The sequence below is a fragment of the Castor canadensis genome, chromosome 3, assembly GCF_047511655.1.
Source record: "Castor canadensis chromosome 3, mCasCan1.hap1v2, whole genome shotgun sequence".
NCBI lineage: Eukaryota > Metazoa > Chordata > Mammalia > Rodentia > Castoridae > Castor > Castor canadensis.
The window spans coordinates 190036555-190057426 of record NC_133388.1 but is presented as its reverse complement, the minus strand read 5'-3'; the positions used below and the strand labels follow the sequence as shown (position 1 = coordinate 190057426).

The 20872-nt window shown below is 45.4% G+C and overlaps 1 protein-coding gene across 1 annotated transcript in view; it reads right to left on the bottom strand.

Moving 5' to 3' along the window:
* Tg (thyroglobulin) overlaps window positions 1-20872 on the bottom strand; it is a 222818-nt gene that overhangs the window by 120533 nt on the left and 81413 nt on the right. The window contains exons 30-35 of the mRNA XM_074069262.1: window positions 20066-20203; window positions 19089-19265; window positions 17588-17699; window positions 15658-15737; window positions 14278-14421; window positions 4686-4745 (exon numbers count right to left, since the gene is read on the bottom strand). Coding sequence (XP_073925363.1) covers window positions 4686-4745; window positions 14278-14421; window positions 15658-15737; window positions 17588-17699; window positions 19089-19265; window positions 20066-20203 — 711 coding nt within the window. The remainder of the gene's footprint in view (window positions 1-4685; window positions 4746-14277; window positions 14422-15657; window positions 15738-17587; window positions 17700-19088; window positions 19266-20065; window positions 20204-20872) is intronic.

The following is a 20872-nucleotide window of genomic DNA, read 5'->3' as shown; positions in this document are numbered from 1 at the left end:
TCTTTCTGCAGGCTGGGACTTGATAGAGTCATGCTCTTGTTGCATGCCTCAGTTTCCTCTCCTGTGGAAAGGCAGGTTTGGACTTGAGCATTGATGCTGGCATTCTTTCAACACCCACTCCATAGCAAACTGTGCCAGGAGGCTAAGAAGGCTATCCTAGGGATGGCAGCTGCAAAGGCCGTGTGGGACCATGATATCCCATTGCTTCCTCCATGATATGATGTGCACACTCCCTGCCAGAGCCAACAGTTTTTAGAGCCTCATGACTCTGTCTGCAGTTTAACCAAGGCCATATGTGAGAAAGTTGGGGCAAATTCTGTCAGCCACTGGCACAGCCAAAGATGCAAGGATGAGGCAGCATAGACTGTGATGATGCCCTTCCATCCATCCAGAGGTCCACCATGTGGCCCAAAGGGTTGCTCCTTCAGCCACTGCCATTTCCCTGAACCTAGCCTTTACACCTGTCGCAGAGCTCCAGATTAAGGATAGGAAGAGGTTCTAGAAGGCTGAGCAGGTTCACCTTCACCAAGGCACCTCTCCTCCCCTTATTCCACCTTGCCCACTCAGCTGCAGGCTCCTGCAGGCTCTCCCAGCCACAGCAGCCTGGGCTGCACCCACTGTTCACAGGGTTCAACATCAAGGGTCATGGCTTTGTTTAGAGGGCATCTTGGCTCTCCCCATGGAAACGCACATAGAAGGTAAAGTACAATATCTTATAACCGTGTTTGGTGATCCTCTTACTTTAATCAAATGCTGAGTCTATGTCAGCAGCCCCTCGAAGGCAGTGCCTCCAAAAGTATGGATGGAAGCCACATGACAGTGGTCCTGGGAGGCAAGGAGACTGTGCTGGTCACACAGGGGACTCCCATGCCAGAGAGGGCACTCACTCTATGCTAACCCAATCCTTGGATTGGTGGCTGTAGGTATTTGAAGATGCTGTGGATATTTCTCTTATGAAGAAAATGACATCTTTACATATTTACAAAAGCATATGGATTTTCCCCATTAAAAGAGTAAAATGGCCCACTACACACAAGGGATACAACTGTCACCACTTTCACAGAACCAAACTGTCCGTCCACAGTGCACAGTACACAGCCCAGTCAGGAAGTGTTTGAATCACTCCAAGCTCATGGGTCACCTGCTCAAAGCCATAACTTGCAGTTCCCAAGGTGCTGTGGGCCCCCATGATCCTGAATCACTTGCATGTCACTGTCCTTAAGTTCAAGCAGCAGCCACTACCTAGTTCCTCTCCCTTCCTCCTTTTGGCCAACTGACAAGTGTATGTCTGTCCATTATGTCACAGTTCCATCACGATGTACTGGTGGCACCTTTCTTCCCTGTCTGCAGGGAATTTGGGGGTGGCTTTCCCAGGTCCCCATTGCATCTTGGAACACATACTGTGAAAATGGCTCTTTGCCTTACACCATTCCTTTCTGTATCTTCTTCTGACTAGACTGTGACCTACTATCTGTGCCATCAAGACATTCAGCTGCCAGCAGTGCCTTTTCTCTTCACTAAGCTGTCCAGGACATCTTGTCACAGCCTAGACTCTGAGGACTCCACCTGAGCACTCAGTGAGCACACTGCACACACGTCACCAGTTCCATACTCCAGCTGATGTCTGCCTCCACTGCTCACCTTATCCCTCATCCCATGAGTGGTCCTCTGCCTGCTGTACTGAACTCTTCCCAGCTCCTCACTGCTGTTTGCTGTTTCCAGCCCGAGGCCTCTGTACAGGCCAACTCCTCACTCTGGAAAAACTTTCTGAAACTTGCCTGTGTGGCAAATTCCTGCTATCTTCAAACCAGCTAAATGCTTGCAATACAGCAACAGAAACAAAGTGCTTAGGGGACACCTTAGCACACAGTGTGTCCTCATGACAGGCCCATGAGACCACTGAAGTCATCTGCATCCTCACTCCATTTCCACTGACCAACTGGAGCAATTAAGAATCTTTTTTGAGCCTGCACCAGTGGCTCATGCCTGTAATCCTAGCTACTCAGGAACCAGAGATCAGGAGGATTGTGGTTCAAAGCCAGCCAGGGCAAATAGTTCACAAGACCCTATCTCAAAAACAGTAACCACAAAACAGGGCTGGTGGAGTGGCTTAAGGCATAGAGCACCTGCCTAGCAAGCCTAAGGCCCTGAGTTCAAACCCCACTATCACCAAAAACAGATCTTTTTTCAAGGCAGAACTTTTGTGGCATGCACACAAACGTGCACACGGACACACACACATCTATACACACATGAGAAATGAGGCCAATGGTCTCCATTATACAGATCTAGACTCGAAAGTCCATCTCTGACTACCTGTTCCAAAACGTCAACTGAGTGATCTTATCTAATTCTGAAGTTGCCAGATGGGCGTGGGCTCAATCCCAACTCATCATTCAACCTCTTCTTTATTTTGAAAACAGACCATGCTGTCACCTAACTTTCTTGGGAGCATTAAACGATTTATAAATGCTTGGTATTTAATAAATTTTTCCTTTTCCCCCTAAATAGAAAGCACATAAAGATGAGTGTTTTACCTGTGCACCAGGCATACTTAATCCAAGTCATAATCACACACAGACATTTCAGTCCCCTGAAGGTGGTTTACACACTCCCTCCAGCTCACATCAAGGGACATGACCAGACTCCACATTCTCATCTGACAGCACAACACAGGTGAGAGTTTGGTTCCAACTCCTCTCCTGCTTTTAACACTGCTGTGACATCCAGCTCTGCCTTGGAGACCTCTACCCAGGCCCACAGACTATGTGCTTGGAGGGAGATGCTCAACACAACATTGGGTTTTCTTTTGTTGATACTTCAAGTCTCAGTAATACAAATGCTTAGCAAAAACAGAGTGAAAACATAAAAGTCACTCAAAGATATGCATGCTTCAGTTTGTGCATCTGTGACATCTTTATCAATAAACTTAACTGTTTTTAAATGAAAATAGTTAAGGATGGCAAGTATGTGATGGGGAAAATCCACTTTAATCCACTGCTGCTAAGAATGCTGCTAGGAACAACTGTTTGAGACCAATTAGACAACATACACCAGAGTACTGAACACTACATTTCTCCAACACAAAAATTCCACTACAGAGACTCTTCCCAGGAAACGATCTGGACTTCAGAAAGGGCTTTGGGTACCCAAGTATTCATTGATCATGTTATTTTTGTAATGATGAAGTCACAAACAATGAAATGACCAAAGGCAGAGGAGAGGAATATTAGTGAACTAATGGAATAATAGTACAACCATTGTATTGTCCTGGTCATTCATCACTAGAGCATGAGTGTCATAAGAACTGGAACACGAAAGGGTGAATGCTTGATGATGCATGATTTTCAGAGATAGGTGACATTTTAGAGCTTCCCACATGTTACAGTGTTACCAATGGAAATATGCAACATTGTAAGTAGAGACCACCATGTCAGTCCATGCAGAAAAGTCTATTACTGAAAGGAAATAAGCTAAAATTGACAAATCAAGAAATAGGAAGATCCAAATATGATTTAGAAACAACATGGAGGCCAGGATAAGAAAAAACATCTGACAGAGTTGAAAGTGGCAGTCTCTGGAGTGGGAACAGCAGGTGGGCAGAGGTGAGATAGGGAACTGCTTTTTGAAAACATAAATTTTGGAGGACATTTTGATGATTTCAGCTCAGACATGTGTTACCTGATAGGTCTTGGGTATTGTAACCCCTCTCTAGCCCCACCTCTGCCATCCAAGACATGCTAAAATGACATTTGCTTCACAATGTTGTAGGAAGCCAGCACATGTGTGTAAAGTGCTTAGAACTGATATTTGATATAGAATATACAGGAAAAATTATAGATGGGGCACTATATGATCTCCAACCTTAGCTATTTTGACTATTTAAAGTAAACTGACAACATGGGCTGAGGACATTTTCACACTTTTAGCTCCCTCCTACACCATAAGCTATATTCATCTAGGGCTATGATGACAGATGTTAGGAACCCCTCCCCCACATCACATCACAGGTATTAACCTCATGTGGCCTCTTGGCTGAGCTGGGCCTGGAGCCCAGGCTGAGCCTCTTTTCCAACAGAGAGAAGAAGAGGGCCTGGTGCAGGGGGCCCACCTGCAGGACCGGCCTGCCACCCTTCACCTCACCCTATCCAGATCCCAAGCCCACCCAGCACTCCCACCACCTCCCAGCCACTCAGAGCATGTTGGGGATCAGAAGATCATAGCCTCAGCCTGGGTTGGACTTTTGGTTGCAGGACCACAGTTCCATCCTTTGCTGTCACCCTCACAAGGAACTGCAGCCCCAGCTGTTTCACACCTATAAATATCTATCTTTTTGCACTTTCTGGCCACCAATACCACTCTTTTGACATGGGCCAGGATTGTGCAGGTCTTGTTAGGATGTGGGAAGGGATTTTTTTTTTCCATAACATGGCAGAGGAGAAAATTAGCTGAAGGGCCACTCTGATGGGAGAGCTGCATCCTATGAGTGCACTGTGTCATTTCTGTGAGTCACTCTTCTCATCTGTGGAATGAGCACACTGCTGGCATTTGTCCTGCCTATGCTATAAACAAGCTATAAAATAGGCGCTCATTCATGAATATGAGAGTGCCACATGTGCTAAGCTGCTGAACAAAAGCAAAGGGAAGGAGGAGAAAGGAGCTGCTCAAGTATATGGTAGACTTACCCTTTTCCGGGGAATGCAGAGCAACCGAAGGGCAAAAACTGGGAACGTCATTCGGAGTAACTGAAAAGAAAAGGCATCCTTTTAGCTTTGTGGCATCACTGGGTTATGAAGATGTGAGCAGAGGTAGAGGATAACCGGTAAGGAAGCTGGGTTCTGTAGCAGGCAGGCTCCACACCTGTAGCAGCAGAATGGGACAGGTAACACCGAGGTAATAATCAGCCTCAAATCTGAGTGGTTAAACAGTGCAGGAACACCTTTCATCCACATCACAGAGGGGCTCCATCTCTACCCTATGTCCTCCTCCCTTGGGACCTGGCCAAGAAAGGCCCCATCTCAGCCCATGCTCCAGCCACCACCATGCAGGGCAGAGGGTGCAGCACATCTCAGTCATACCTCCACAGTTTCTGCCCAGAAGTGACATACACCACTTCCACTCATGTGTCATTGGCCAAAGCCAGGAGTGAAGTCAGGATAAGGAAGTGTGACCTACCACATCCAAGATTGCTGGAGTCAGAAACACGTGCCAAACAACACCCATGTCTGCTACTACTGTCTCCTACTCTGTGAACCTGGGAGAGAGACTTAACCTCTCCAGGTGTTTCTACATCTGCACAGTGGGATTACAGGAGACAACTTGACATCTGACATTTGGCATTTTGCTGGCACAAGACCTCAACAATAAATGGCAGACTGCCTGGCAAGGAGACACCTTGACTTTGAGGAAAGACCTGGATTTAAACTCAGTATACCATGGAGGAGTAGGGCAAAGGAAAAGGCATTGGTAAGATGAGGATGATATAAGAATTAAATAAGAAACCACTCCCACCCAGCAGGTGATTCCTGAGTGTTAATTATTTCCCTCCCCTCCCTATTCTTTAGTGAAGGCATCTAAATCTTCAAAGCCTCAGCCATCTTTCCTCTTCCAATGGCTCAAACTCGGACTGAGCACAAAGTCTCCCCAGGTCTACTGGAAACTATAGGAAAGCATATTAGGCTAGTGGGCAGGAGCAAGATTGGCTTGCTCTCACTGTGTGATCATGAGCAAATTGCCTTCACTTTCCTCAGTTTCCTCGTTGATATAAAGTTTATTATCAATGCTATGTTGATAGGGTTTATCAGGACTACCTCAGGGTTGTCAGCTTTATAGAAGTCGATACTGCACAGTTTGGACATATAATAAGCTCTCAAGAAATACTGGCTATCATTCACACACTGCCCTCTCACAATGACAGGTTCATGTCACTGTCTCTTTTCCCATCTCCCTCCATGAAAGCCTTGGGTTAGAGTCATCCTCCATTCTCACCCAAAAGTCCCTAATAAGTTACCTCATGACCCCTGTCTCCCACCTCCTTCACTTTGGTCAGGTATGCCAAGACCCAGCACTATGGTTTGAATATTGCCTCCAAAACTGTTGAAATTCAGTCATCTTTGGTACCTTGATAGGTAGCAGGTCATGAGGGTTCCACCCTCATGGATACATTAATGTCATTGCTGTTGAAGTGGGTTAGTTGTCTCAGGAGTGGCTCTGTTATACAGCAGTCCTCTCCAGCATGTCCTCTTGTCCCTGCTCCCCTCCTCCACCATGTTACAACACAGTAAGAAGGCCTTCACTAGGTGCCAGCACCTTGATATTGACTTCCTAGCCAGAACTTGAGAAATATTTCTGTTCTTTAGAACGTACCTAATCCATAGTGTTCTGTTACAGACACCTAAAACAAACTGAGACCTTCATCTTCTCTGGACGCCTGTGATTTCAGTTGCCTTGTGTTTATTTCTGGTTGTCTCTACTTGCCTGAAGCACCTGCCAGCATCATTTGAAGGCATTGATTTTCAAACTTCTATAGACCTCATTATCACCTGGGGTGCTTGGTAACAGGGAACACATACACTTTGATGGGCCCCACCCCAGAGGGTTGATTCTACAGGACAGAGACAGATGACACATTTCTAACAGGTTCCCAGGGGAGGCCGATTTGCTGGTCCAGGGACACACCTTGAGGACCACTGAGATAAGGCTTCTGTCACCCCATCTCCTATGAGCTCCACACAGAACAGTTACCGGTAACTTCCCCAATACACCACCATATCCTGCCACAACCTGCTGATCGTCATCTTGCTTTGCTGTCCTTTGTTTGCTTAAATGGCAGTCCTTCCTGGAAGACTCTCAGAATAAGGCTCCTGAGAGTGAAAGTTCCACAGAACAATTTGACTACCTATACTGAGGCATTCAAATGCCCATGTCCTCTGTTCCAACCCAGTAATCGTGTTCTAGAAATCTCTCTTGAAATTCCAAGCCAGCTCCATGTGCAAGGGAAGCAAGGATCCAATACTAATAGAAGCTGGAAACACATAAAATGCCTATCACTGAGAACAGGTGACAGAGTATCAGTCTATCAGTGGGGAGAAGAGCTGTGCACCTCACTTCAGCAGAGCATTCAGGTTACTGTGGTTTTATTCCCTTTTCTTACCACAGTCAGTGAGGTAAAGTAATAGGTCAACAGATGTTATCAGTCTTTCTCATGATCCATTCCTCAGCCCCAAGGGCTCCTTCTCAACTCCACTGAACCCTGGGCACTGAAAACCTCATTGGATCCCTTCTCTGTGAGAATGGAGACTCCCTTGGGGATCTTCCCACTGAGAACCTTCCCATGTGGCCCTGGGAAAAGTGCTCAGCTAATTTACCCCATGGACTAGATGAATGCCAGCCTTTCTGGCTAATGTCAGCTCTCATGGGCTCCCAGCAGCAATTTGTGTGTGCTACTCCCCAATGCTCAACTGCAGTTGGGCAGTTCAAAATCAGTCCTGGTGGAAGAATTTACACCAGGGAAAATAGCAAGCACTTTCGATACTATAATATGATAAGAAAGGATACTTGCTCTTCATCCTAAGAAGAACACAAAGTTCCTAAGACTTTTGATGTTTCCTAAATGATAGAGGAGTAAACGCATTTTTTGTTATATTTTATCTTAGTCTCTGATCCCCAATACAAGAGTTTCTAACACCCTTGTGATCTCCAGGGGCACATGTTAGTACATTAATGAGGTTATTGGTGACTGGTAACTCTTGATAGCTTCCACAAAAACTTGTACTTTCTGCCTCACCCTGACACTCAAATAAAGGAGAGAGACTGAAAATTAAGTTCACACAGCAGGACCAATGATGTAATCAATGGTGTCTATGCAATGGAGTCCTCACAGAAACCCCAAAGCAGCCAGGATTGGAGAGCTTCTGGGTCGGTGAACACACTAAGGTACTGGGAGGGTTCTGTAATCCAAGGGCAGGAAAGTTTGCTGTCCTTGGTCCCCACCTGTCCTTCAACTGAGTCACACCTTGTCTTTTTTGCTGTGCTGGAAATAGAACCCAGGGTCTCATACATCCTAGGCAAGTGCTCTACCTCTAAGCCACACTCCACCCATGTTGCACCTTTCATAAAAAATAAGTAATAGTAACTAAATATTTCCCTGAGTTTTTTGAGCCACTCTAGAAACTAACGAATTTCATGAGGGGCTTATGGAAATCCCATCGATAGCCATCTGTTCTGAAGAACAGGAGCCCACAGCTTGTGAAGGTAGGTAGCATGCACTGTGGAGGTCAGTGCACCCAAGTTTTGGGTTCTGCCTTTAGCTGCAGGCACTTAGCATTGGAATTGAATGGAATCATGGAACACCCAATTGGTGTCTAGAGAGTTCGAGAACTGGCTGGTATGGGGCACAAAAATCCACACATTTGGTATTAGAAGTGTGAGTGAAAAAGAGCCAGCCCAGTGCCACCTGGGTGTCAGAACCAGTGCCCCCTTGCCCAGGCTAGTGCAAAAATGCAGGAAGAATATGAGTCCCCGTGGCTGGCTGGTGTGGGAGCTGCCTATGTGATGTGATGATGGTGCTATGTGCACATGAGTCACAGTGAGGCTTTGTTAGAAGGACTTGCCACTTCCTTTCCAGGTTCCATTCCTGTGTCTAGAACTAAGACAGGGTCCAAGTACATTTGCTTAACAGAAGAGAGGAACTGTGGGGAGTTTCCTTTTTAGAAGTCACATTTGGCTATGTGGACAAAGCAAAGCCCTGCCCCCCCGCTGCCCCCGCTGGAGGTTGGGCACAGCTGCAAAGAGGAAGGGGTGGCCTAGTCCTCTTTAAGAGCAGAGGGCCCTAGGGCCCCTACCTGCCCCTTCTGGAAGCCTTAGGCTCAGAGCGCTGCTGACACAGAGTGACTAGTCCCCTCCATACTCATCTGGTCTTCTAAACATGAGGTGTTACAGTTCTAGGATCTGCTGCCCAGAAAGGCTGCTGACAACCTCATTTGCATCCACAGTCACTTAGCCTGTGCCTCTGCAGGTCTGTGCTGAGACACATGGAGCTTCCTTTTCACTTAGGACAGCAAGGTCAGAAGGCCTGTCACCACAGGGTCTTTGGAGGCCCCTCTTAGTGCCTTCCTGATCTGGGTTTGTGACCTTTCCTTCTAGACACTGGCAGACTCAGCTCTGTCCTTTATTAGGTGACCCCAGCCATGGTAAGGAGGATTAGATGCAATGGCTGATGTGCATGTCTATACTGAGGTTGTGAGATGAGGGTAGAAACATGCCTCCCTCATTTCTGTAACCCCGTGCCTGCTGCAGACAGTGGACTCATTGCTCCTTCACCCTCTCCCTTTATCTTAGGCCAATTCTTTCCTAGAGTCATTTCATTCATCCCCTTTCATACACCAGACACCCCCCTTTGTCCCCTTTCATACTCTAGACATCCCCCCTCCACAGTGGTACAAGCCACACTCCTGTGGTTCTGTGGTCACAGAAAGAGTGCTCATCTCTTCAGTATGGGGTAGGAAGTATTCCCACCACACAGGAAGTACACACTGACCCAGAGAAGCACCACAGTGTTGTGGCTAACATACAGTAAGAGTGCTCAGGCTGTTTTATTTCATGTCTGTTTCATGGGTCAGACCATTATCCCTCATGCCTCCAAAGTGCTGAACACATAGGAGGAACTCATGAGTGTCACTTCTAGTGGCAGTTCCTCAGCAACAGGGACCTAGTGTTAATGGCTCACAGTTAATATAGGTGTCAATACACTAAATGATCCAAACCATGGATTTGCAGCAAGACCAGTCTATAGCTGATAGATCTCATCAGAATTGCTTGTGAAGTTTACCCCTCATGTGTGAGGACTGCCTGAGGACACCCTTCAGGGGTCAGCCCAGCACCCTTCCTCTGGGGCCTTCCCTAGCCGGTAGAGTAATTCCCTGCGATGGTACATGTGTGTGGCTAACACAAAGACAGGGTAGGAAGAAAGGTAGCCACAACAGTGGCTAGGATTCTCCAACATCTGCTGGTGTGGCTTTGTTCACTAGGGAAAAGAAAATCTAACAGAATGTTAGTGCATAAGGTTCAGTCACTGAAGATGCTTTGGCTCAAAATATATCATGATTCAAAAGATGGTTTTGTGCTGCTCAACCATGACCCACAGGAAGAACAGGCTATTTTATTCAGCACGCCTCCATAAGCAAGCTTTCTTTTTTTCTGTCTAGGCCTTAAGAGGAGATGAACCATAGTCTAAGACTTCCTCGTCCCACTGCTGATAGAGACCACTTAAGGGAAAAGTTCTGCTCTGACCAAGAGTGATGCTGGTCACTCACTCCAGAATGTCATAAGCCTTGTGCGTGCTGAGGTGGTTTCTATCCAGGGGTGGAAGATGAAAGACAATGTCATTATAGTGTGTTTCTTTTCTTTCCCTTGTACTCAGCCTCTGAAAGCAGACAGTACACAGTGTGACAGGCTGCCTGCATGGCCAGCTCCATGCCAGTGGGCAAAGGAACTTGCAGGATGTGACTTTAGAAGCCAAAGGGGGGGGGTGCATTTCTGCAGCAGACATCCATGACTCCCAGCAGAGTTCATTTCTTATTCCCACAGCACTGTATGCATAAGGCTCACTCTAGTACTCAGTCTGCTACCCTCTAGTCACTTACATATGCTCATGCCTTCCTCCCTAGGCTGTGGGTATCTAAGAGAAACAACCATGTTTTGTTAGCCTCTCAGTTCTTGGTGCTTAGCATGTTGTATGAGCCATATAAACAGTAAAGTTTCAAAGCGTGTAGCCTCACCACGCGAGAGCCCAGTCACCTCCATCTTAGACTGTGAGTGCTTAGAGGGCAGACCATGTCTCCTTCACACTTAGCCATATACCATAGCGATTTAGAGTCAGAATGATCTGGGTCCAAGACCAAAATCTGCCATCCACCTGCTCTGTGACCTTGGGTAAATGATTCAACCTTCCTGAGCCTGTTTGCTCATCTTCACTGTACGTGAGGATTAAATGAGATACTGCTTATGAAACACTTGGCATGTAGCCATGCAGTAAGAGCCCCATGGACGGAGGCTAAGGTTATAACACAGCAGATGCTTAGGCAATGTTTGTTGAATGAAAACCCCTCTGTGAATTTTCATTCCCTGTTCTGTGGTTTCTGATCAAAACTCCTTAGTCCTCTGACCGCACAGAGTATGTGTTGGAAAAAGTTAGCAGTGTGGGCAGTCAGATAAAAAGAATCAGAGTAGTTGGAATGAGCGGGGCAAGGAGCACCTTGGGTCCCTTTCCTTGCCAACTCCTGTCAAGATGTTGCAACATTCTGGTCTGATTTCCATTATACTTCTGAACAAATGAATTACTACTTAAGCCTCTTTCTACCCAGCTCTTCCATGAGTCATATGAAGATGGAAAATGGCATTTCCCAGACTCTGGTGGGGTGAGGCGGTAAGAGGACAGGCAGGCAGGTAGGTTCTCGGGTGAAAGCCACAGTTGTCCTTGAGGGCTGAAGTCGTAGGCCCATCTCTTTCCTCCCTAGCCTGTGAGGTAAAGCCTGGAGACCATTATATACAGAACATTCCTCCCTAAATAGAAATCCACGGAGGTCACTTCATCATGCAACTCCAACATTTTTCCTAAAATAATTCAAGATGTTAAAAGAAATGACAAAGCCAAGAGAGTGACTTGAAATCAAGTCACAGGATACTGAGGCAGACAACAGGGCAGGAAGATTCACCCGGCCTGGAAATCATTAACTCCAAGACAATCTGCCATGAAGTGGAAGAACACATAGGCTCCCAAGCCAGGCTGAAGAACCAGAACCTGGCCCAGACCCCAAGGTAGACCTTTCAGTTAGAATGTGGCTCTAACTAGAGGCCAAACCACAAAGCAGTTGGTGTGCTAGTTTGTTAGTCTTTTTCTTTTTCTTCTTATTCTTCAATTCATCAATCAATTGAGTTGAAAGAAAAACTTTGCCCAGCCGAGGTGCCTAGACATTTTAACACTCACTCACTTAAATACCTTCCAGGAGACATCATCTTATAGGAGCAAGGGCAGGACAAACCAGGGGAAAAGAGACATGGGAGTCGGGAATCCTGAGATAAGCATTGCATTAGTGAATAGCTTGACTAAAAAGCACAGACACTGCTTTCTTTGCCTTAAGCTTCATACTCCCTCACTAAAATGCAACATATATATATACATATATATACATATATATATGTGTATATATATGTATATATATATAATGTATATATATATGTGTATATATATATATATATTTTTTTTTTTTAAAAAAAAGCAGCTCTCTCCCTCTGACCTTGGATCTTGCCCACTTGTCCCCTTTTCCAAATGATTACCATGCTCTAGGAACTGAGGAAGAATATCTTAAAGAAAGACATATCCTGGGACCAAACATTTGGTTAAATGACTGCTTTGATCTCAAAAGTGTCTGCAAAGGAAAAAAGGAAGAACACCTGTCTTCAAAGGAGCATCTGGCAAACCCCCTCCTTTGTTTCACCGATAATCAAAAAACACAGACATCTATTTCACACAGATACAAATTTAGTTACCTGACCAGATCTCGGGCCCCACTGATGTCAAAACAGTGTAAGAGCAAGAGTGAGTGAATGTATTAACTGTCCAGAACAAAGGGGGGCACTTATCCTAAGACAAATTTAAACCAAATGCCAACCCACTTTTTCACCATTTGTAGCCCTGATGTCAGACACTCAGTGTGCCTCATCTTGGGTGTACCCACATCCATGTCTGAGTGTGTGCCATCCTTTTTACCTTGCTTTACTGATAAATTTTCTTGATCTCTATTTCAAAGTGTCCTAAAATCATTCTTTAGCAACATCAATACCCAAGAGTCAGGTAGAGGTCTCCTCCCTTTTGGACCGCTCTGGAGCCTCACTGGTTCCAGTAACAGGAAGGAGTTTGGGGTCAGAAGCCTTAGGCTCACAATCAACTCTGCATCTCACTAGCCAGGTGCTTGGGCTGACACCTGCCATGCTACATGTTTGTCTTCTCCTCTGAAAACAGAGGAAATGATACCTACTCACTGGGGGGACTCTGGACTAAGTGATGGCCCATGTCGACCCAGCAGGTGTCTGCCACAGTAGACACATGAAGAATGTCAATTCTCTCCTCCCTCTGAGCAAAGTGATGTGCTGGGTGATGTGGAGCTCAGGGTGCGGCTCTCCAGGACTTCTTGCACATCCTATGACTAGTGTGCAGGGAAGTGCAGGTAGGGCCAGCCCGTTCTACACTCACTTCAAGAGTGAGGAGGAAGACTCCCTTGGACTCTCCCTGAGACCGCGGTTTCAGCCTTTGGGGTTGGGACAACTTTTTGAGTTTGCTTCTAGACCCTCAGGCAGATGTCCAGTCTTCTCTAGTTTCCGTGCAGCAATGCAGTCACCTCATAAACACCCAGGACGCAAGAGGCAATGGGACCCCAGTGAGCCTTATTCTTCATTGTTTCATCAGTGAAGAAACTGAGAAGAGGTATGAGTTTCCTAAAGGCAAGACCCTAGTAGACAGCAGAACTGGGAGACACTAACATTTATTCATGTGCACCTAGAGGTGTCTCCACTGCACCATGAAGGGCATTTATTTGCCCTTCATTGATTTCAGATGGAGCAACTAAAGGTGCTAAGATATATGCACTTTAAACACATCTGCCTTCAGGAGTCACCCTGGGCCAACACAGCCTGTACCGAAATCCTAATTGTATGTACACCTCTCATTCCTTGAGATGGCAACATTACATCATCCTGATTAACTGACAAGGTAAAAAGACCCAGGGAATCTATCCACGTGGATATCTGTGGACTTTGGCTGTCAAGCATCAGGACCTTAACCATACTTTGGGGGAACTTCCCCTTCCCTGGTGTCCACGTTTGTTGAAACTGCCACTCAAGTTGTCCTATCTTCCCTCTGGCAGTAGGTGGTGTCATAGCCCACACTGGCGCAAACTTTCCCTTGAAATTAAAGCTTGGATACAATAAGCAACCCCTGTCACATAGAAGAAGTTGGCCATTTGCTCTTGCTAAGCACTTCTATGGAGCTGATCCAGTTTTATCTTTACTGAGCTCTAGTTAGTCATCGTTCCTTTGGGTCAATGAGGAATCTCCCAATATACTTCCTTTCTGCTTAAGTTAAATGAAATCAATGTCTGTTGCTGGAACCCAGTAAATCCTGAAAAATCTACTTCCCAACTCAAGGATGTCATCCTAGTGCAGGGTTGGTACACAATTAATTAAAGTTCTCTACACAGCTATTAGGAATAGGTTGCTTACCAGGCTTCTGGTACCATCCAAAGGGATAAGTATGGACCTCAGTGTCCAGAGAACCACAGTCCAAAATATGCCAGGAGGCTCCATTTTCCTCACTGCACATTTGAATCCCCATGCTGTTCAGAGTTAGGCAGGTGACCTCTCCTCCTAGAGCAAGACATAGCCAAGACCATGAAAGTGAACTTGCCTATCATGCACCAGAGCTGAGCTGTGCTGGACTCTGGTTAAGTCACTTCACTTGGTCCTGGTGAGGAAACTAGCATGTGCATTCCTATCTGTAGACAAGGAAGTTAAGGCTCATGAGATTCTAAGTGACTCAGCCAGAATCACATCACTAGTAAGAAATTGAACCAAGTGTTGAACACATATCAGGGGGAGGTATCCAAAGTTTATACCATCACAGCATCTGGCCAGAATTCTGAAAGTTGAGCAACAGACAACTAAGGGAAGCTTGAGTGGAAAGAAGGATACTAGAATCAGGTAGAACTGTATATAAGGTCATGGACAAGGAGTAGTGTCTGAGATGTTGTATGGATGAGTCCCTACTTCCCTACTTGTGAATGAGGGTCACCTCTCCTTTAGGCAGGAAGACAGGGAAGTGGAGGTTGACTAAGAAGGGGTAAATAGGTGCTAATCAAAGTTCTATTGTGGACATGCCCCAAGTCCTATCTAGGACATGCCGCCTTCAGGAAGTATCTGGTTGGGAATGTCCTCGGAACCTCTTTTTGGCCGTCATGGAGTGGCTGCCACTCCATGATAAAGGAGGATATTTGCCCAGAAGGGAAAACTCCAAAACTATCGCATGTACTAGGGAGTGGGTAACTTGTCCTCAGATGACCTTTTGAGACAACCCCCCCCACACACACCACCACTTCAAACTTCATACATATGATTTGCATCTCATGCATGCAATTATTACAAAATGCATCATGAGTAGACACATGCAAGGTCAAAAATAAGTTATATGACACTCTCCTGTCAAGCAAAGCTGTCAATCATAAGAGGGGCTCCCCTCTTAGCCCCTTCCAGCCCTTCCTTCTCCCCCCAGCCAAGCTCAACTTTGGCCTTAAATTACAACACAAACAGAACAATAAGGACCTTGAGTTTCTTTGCTCGGGCCCTCTCTCGTCCTTTGTGGGAGTGTATTTCTGCATGCAGTAAATCTGTACTCTACGTGCTACTTCTGTGCTTTTTATCCGATTCTTTATTCAATTTGCCAAGAAGCCGGGTCACTCACAATCAAGAGTTCCCAGGCCCCTAGACCGCAACATCCCACATTCCTTGAAGGAATGCTAAAGACAAGATAAGATCACAGATGGAAATGTGTTTTCTACATTGTAAAATGCTGTCTCCAGGGAAGAGGATGTTGCTAACCATTATTACCTTTTAATTGGGAAACATTTAGAAAGCCAAAGCCGGAGCAACATGGGTCTGCATCACACAGCCGTTCACATTCAAAGAACCTGGCATCAGAAGAGAAAGAATGGTCATGATGGCTTTGGTGAGGGCCTAGGACCTACCTACTACTAGAGGGGGCCTCTGAGATATAGTCATTCCTACTTTTGGGTACCAGCTTTCTTTGTAACTATCCGAAGTGTGAGTGCTTTGGTCAGTGTTTGAGAGTGACCTAGCTTTGAGAATCTTTCTGAAAACAAAATTCTACTCTTTTTGTAAGAATATTGTGTTTCCTTCCTTCTTACCTACCTAACTTCAAGCAGATACTCTATGCCTATTATGTACCAGGCTCTAAGTCAAGCCGATCTGGATCTTGAATGTGTTCCTACAATCCTTTTGGATAAGGAGGAAGTCTTGGCTTTGGGCTCTGGGAAAGGCAGAAATGGCAGGGAAGGCATCACTAAAAAGGGGAGTGGTATTTCCCATGGGCTTACAGTAAAAGCAACCCAACCAGGGACTGCTTAAGCAGTATGCAGTTAAGTTTTGCTCCCCTTGGCTTCCTCTCTTACTCATCCTGCAACATTGACTACTCACACTCTAGGAAGACACTTCTGTTTTCTGACTCAGCTCAGCCAGGCTCTCTTTCTGTTTAGAATCCACTTGTCTTTTTTCTCAGCCTTGGTACTAAGCCTCATCCTTGGCTTCTATGACCAGTCATGATAGGATAAGCCCACTGGCTCCAAACCAGAGCTCTAGCACTCAGCTAAGTCCCTTGCCCTGTCCACATCACCAATTATAATCACTCATTCCTTGAGAGCTTGCACAAACTCTTGGTCTTTTAAGAATGGGGACCCCAACTCATTCTTGCTGTTCTCATTCCCTGAACCCAAGTAGTATCCCAGTGGGTAAAGCTTGTATCTGCTGGGCAGTTTCTCCAATGCTGGCTGCCTCTGTGCCCTGAGTTTGGTAAGCCATCTCCCAGGCATTCTCTCCCCTAGGACCCTGACCACCTACCATGTCTTTTCCTTTCTTGGAAGTCTATTGCTAAGCTTCAGCTGGAACCATAAACATTTCAAGCTAACCACACTTCCCTGAATCAGGATAAAAGCTCTGTTCCCCAGCACTAAAATCAGGCTGAGTCTGGTCCTACCCCCACCCATCTACATGGTGATGTCCAGGATCTCAATACAAACTGCTTATATCATCTTTTTACCTCATTTTCAAAAGAAGACTATAAATGACAGCAGTATGATGTAGTTTCATAACTTGATAGCACTTCCCAGATTAACAGTTCATGGATCAAGGAATTTTAAAATACAAAATAATTACTGGGATCTCCCTTAAAATTCCAAATCTTTAGCCTCAGCCCATGAACACTGATTTAGTAGGTCCAGGGAAAGACCAGAAATGAGGCTAATAAAAAGTTTTCCTGGTGATTTTGAAGGGTGAGGTTCACAGACTATGCTAGAGAAAGCCCACCTTCAACTAAAACAACTAAATAACAACTAATCTAATAAATGAATTAGTAAATAAAATTTAAAGATAATAAGTAAAATAAAATGTCCTTGTAAGCCTAAGTTCTGTTAAAAGTTCTATTTCCTTGCCTGATTCTGAATACAGCACTGTGAGACATTGAGGATCAAGTTTATTATCATGCTTGATAATTTTTGTTAATTGACAAGACAGAGCTTACTATGTCTCTTTTTTCCATCAGCTGACTGGAGGTTAAGAGCTAAATTTGGTGTTTTATATCAGTAACTTGCTTTAGCCAAGGATTTTAGATATGGTTATCTCCTTGTTTTTATTTCCCTTTCCTATTTTATTATGTTTCTGCCTTTAATTGCTATTGTATCACCTTTTTTGTGGAGGGAAGAGAGTCTTAATAATAAATATTAGGAGTAGGGGAGAGGTCGCTTACCCGTTGGAAATGGATTTCTCAGACATAAGCACTTTGTTTCTAATGGAAATCCCAATCAGCTTTTGGAATGGCAGGCGAGTATAAAAGTTCTTCACTCTGTCCTTCAGTACAACTACACAGAGGAAGAAAGAAATGATAGCATTTAGAGGGAAACATATCGTACCTGTGAAGACATGAGATATGAAGAAAAATCAGACCAACAGCTTCTATGACAGATGGCATATTAAACTTGTGTATTTACTCTCAGCTCCCATCTCAAATCTGACTAAAATAGTAGTCATGGGATTCTTGTAAAAGCATGAACCTGGGAGGATAAAGAAAGTAGGAAGCTGGGCAATGGTGGCTCAGGCCCATAATCCTAGCTACTCAGAAGGCAGAGATCAGAAGGCTAATGGTTCAAAGCCAGCCCCGGGGCAAATAGTTTGCAAGATCCTATATCAAAAAAACCCAATACAAAAAAGAGCTGGTGGAGTGGCTCAATGTGAAGACTGAGTTCAAGCCCCAGTTCTATAAAAAAAAGAAAAAAAAACTTGGCTCCCATAGATCTAAGAAGACAGTTTACTCTTCTGTGGAAAGAACCAAAAAGCAAAGCAAATCTATATGCCTCTGGACTCCCAGAAGGTTCAAGTGTGGGCAAGACTAGGGGAGAAGGTGGCCTAAAACACAGGTATGGACTGAGAATCTCTTCCAGAAGAATCATGTCTCCAACTGCCCCTCTGCTTTCCATCAATGACAAGTGCCCTCCTTCCATGGAGAAGATGGAAGTTTATCCCCAAAGAAGACAGAAGAGGGGCTCTCCAAAATACTAGGGGGAATGGATGGCACAGTGAGAAAGGGGTCCTTCAAGTTAGGCTCCATTGTGACTCTGAGACCCCCCCATCTTGCAACCTTATCTGGTTCCTGAACCACTATGGGTCAGGTATATGCATCCCGCCAGGTGGTGCAAGATTCCTCTGGAGGAAGAATGTAAAAATACTGATAGAATGGAACCTCCAAAGGACGGCCCAACTAGATCATCCAAAAGAGCAACATGCAACTGCCACCAAACAGAGCTTCTCAATGGCCTGAAGAACTCCCTTCATTCGAATGGGAACCTAAGGGCCACCAGACACCTGAGAAGTGCCTCAGCAAAGAAAATGGAAAAGTAAGTTAGGGGAGACAACATCTGGGTGATGAGAGACCATCGAGGGTGAAAAAACCCAAAATATGGCATCACTAATGTCCTTGAAGAGAAGCATAGACCCAGATGGTGTTAAAGTCACTCTTCATGAGGTTCTCTATGTCATAAGGCTACATGGAGGTCTCACTGGCTTATGCTGGCTCTCTGAGGCTAGACTACAAAGAAGATTGCTCTCCAGAATTACCTCAAGGTGTTTCTGAGTGGCTTCTCATCTCTACCAGGAATGTGTATAATTTTATTTCTCAAAAGAAGCAGGAAGTAATCTGGATATACCACAAAGCCCATCAGAAATCATTTTATGTAGTATCCACAGATACTCACCTTTCTTCTGGAAGAGGACATTTGGCTGGTGGGACAGGATCAACCTGCAGCCCCTGGTGCTGGACTCCATGATGTCATCACAAACCTGGGCCTCTGGGTAGAGGGAGCAGGTAAAGTACAAGGGAGTACTGTCTGTTATCTCTGCAAGCTGACAGAAAGTAGTCTCCTGGACACACCCTACAGGCAAGAGAGCAGTTGGTGTGTACTCCTTGGGAGGTTCATGGAGGGGAGTTACCTCTATAGGATTATCTGGCAGGGACTCTTCTTAAGGTAGATGACCAAGAGAGTTGTAATTGTCCAGTCTGGAAGGCCCAAACCTGCTGGCTGGTGAGTGAGAGACTCTGTGACACTGAATAAAGGCAGAGCCAAAGTAGGATGAACGGTAAGATTCAAATTCAGCAACACAGGAAGCGAAAGGATAACATTCCATTGGCTCTGCCCATGGCTACCTCAGAGACAGGGAGAGTCTGCAGACCAGAGACCTTATAAAAACTGTACCTTGTGAATGACCACCCCACCTTGTCCTCCACCCATGTCAGTCTTTGCCAGGTGTACATATGAGCTCCTGAGGACAAGGCACATGGCTGATTCTGTCTTGTTTTTCATCAACAAGTCAAACACAAGGCCCAGAACATAGTACATACTCAATAACTGCTGAGTGGGTGAGTGGGTGGGTGGATGGACGGATGGATGGATGGATGGTTGGGTAGATGGATGGACAGATGGATAGATGGATGGATGGATGGATGGGTGGATGGATGCAAACATGGATGGGTAACAGGTTCTGGGAGCAGAATAGAAATTAACTATTTAGTGTGTGCTTCTAGAATTCAGGGATTAGGTCTTATTCTTCTGAGAGTATAGCAACCTCTGAGTTATGCCACTGAGTTTGCTCTTATTGTATCTCTAGTTTATTGAACTAGGCCTGTGATGGCCTAGGCTCTAGGAGAAAAACAATGAAATCTAAGGATACTTACGAGAAAGGCACCACAGATTTGCTTGCTGGGCTGAAAACAGGTGTTTAAAAATCCAGTGCTGCTGACTAGGCAGGGACCGGTTTGCATTGACAATGACCTGGGTTAGGTCCACAGGGGAGAAAAGTTCTGTTGTCAAAGCTGAAAAAGAAGAAGATAGAGTCAGCTTCCTTTACCTCTACCTCTGCAGTGAATATGAAAGAGTCAGAGACAGAGTCAAAGACATTCTCAGATGATGTGAGATCAGAGCCAGTCTAGAGCCAATAGGATTGAGTGCCTGGTCAGGTGGGAGAGGTTCAGAGATCCCAGACTGTCTTAAAAGTTGGAGTTTAAAATCTGGTCTACTTCTTCACTCAAGGCAGGCTTTTCCCCACAAATTTTTTGGCCCATGCTCTTGTGCCTCCATGTGCCACCCTGAGCCTACCATAGCAACCCTCGATCATCAGGGAGTTGTGGAGTCAGCTCAACTCTCTGTAACTTTAACCACAGCTTCTTTGTATTGTGAAGCCACATGGAATTCCAGCCTCTAGATCAAATGGCAACACTCATCCATAAAACTAACTCTGGGCTCTACCCAACTCCAAACCAGAGCATTAAAGCTCAACCATTCCCCTCATCTCTCCTGTTTTCATACACTGTGGTCCCCAGTCAGAGCTCTTCCTGGGATGCCTACTATCCTTAACATTGAGGTCCAAGCACTTTTCTCTGCCCAAGCTCTGCACACATGTTGCACCTCATCTCCAATTGCCTCAAAGGGTCCTACCTCCGTGCTTACATGCAGCAATTCCAGTTCACTGTTTGCATCCCCCA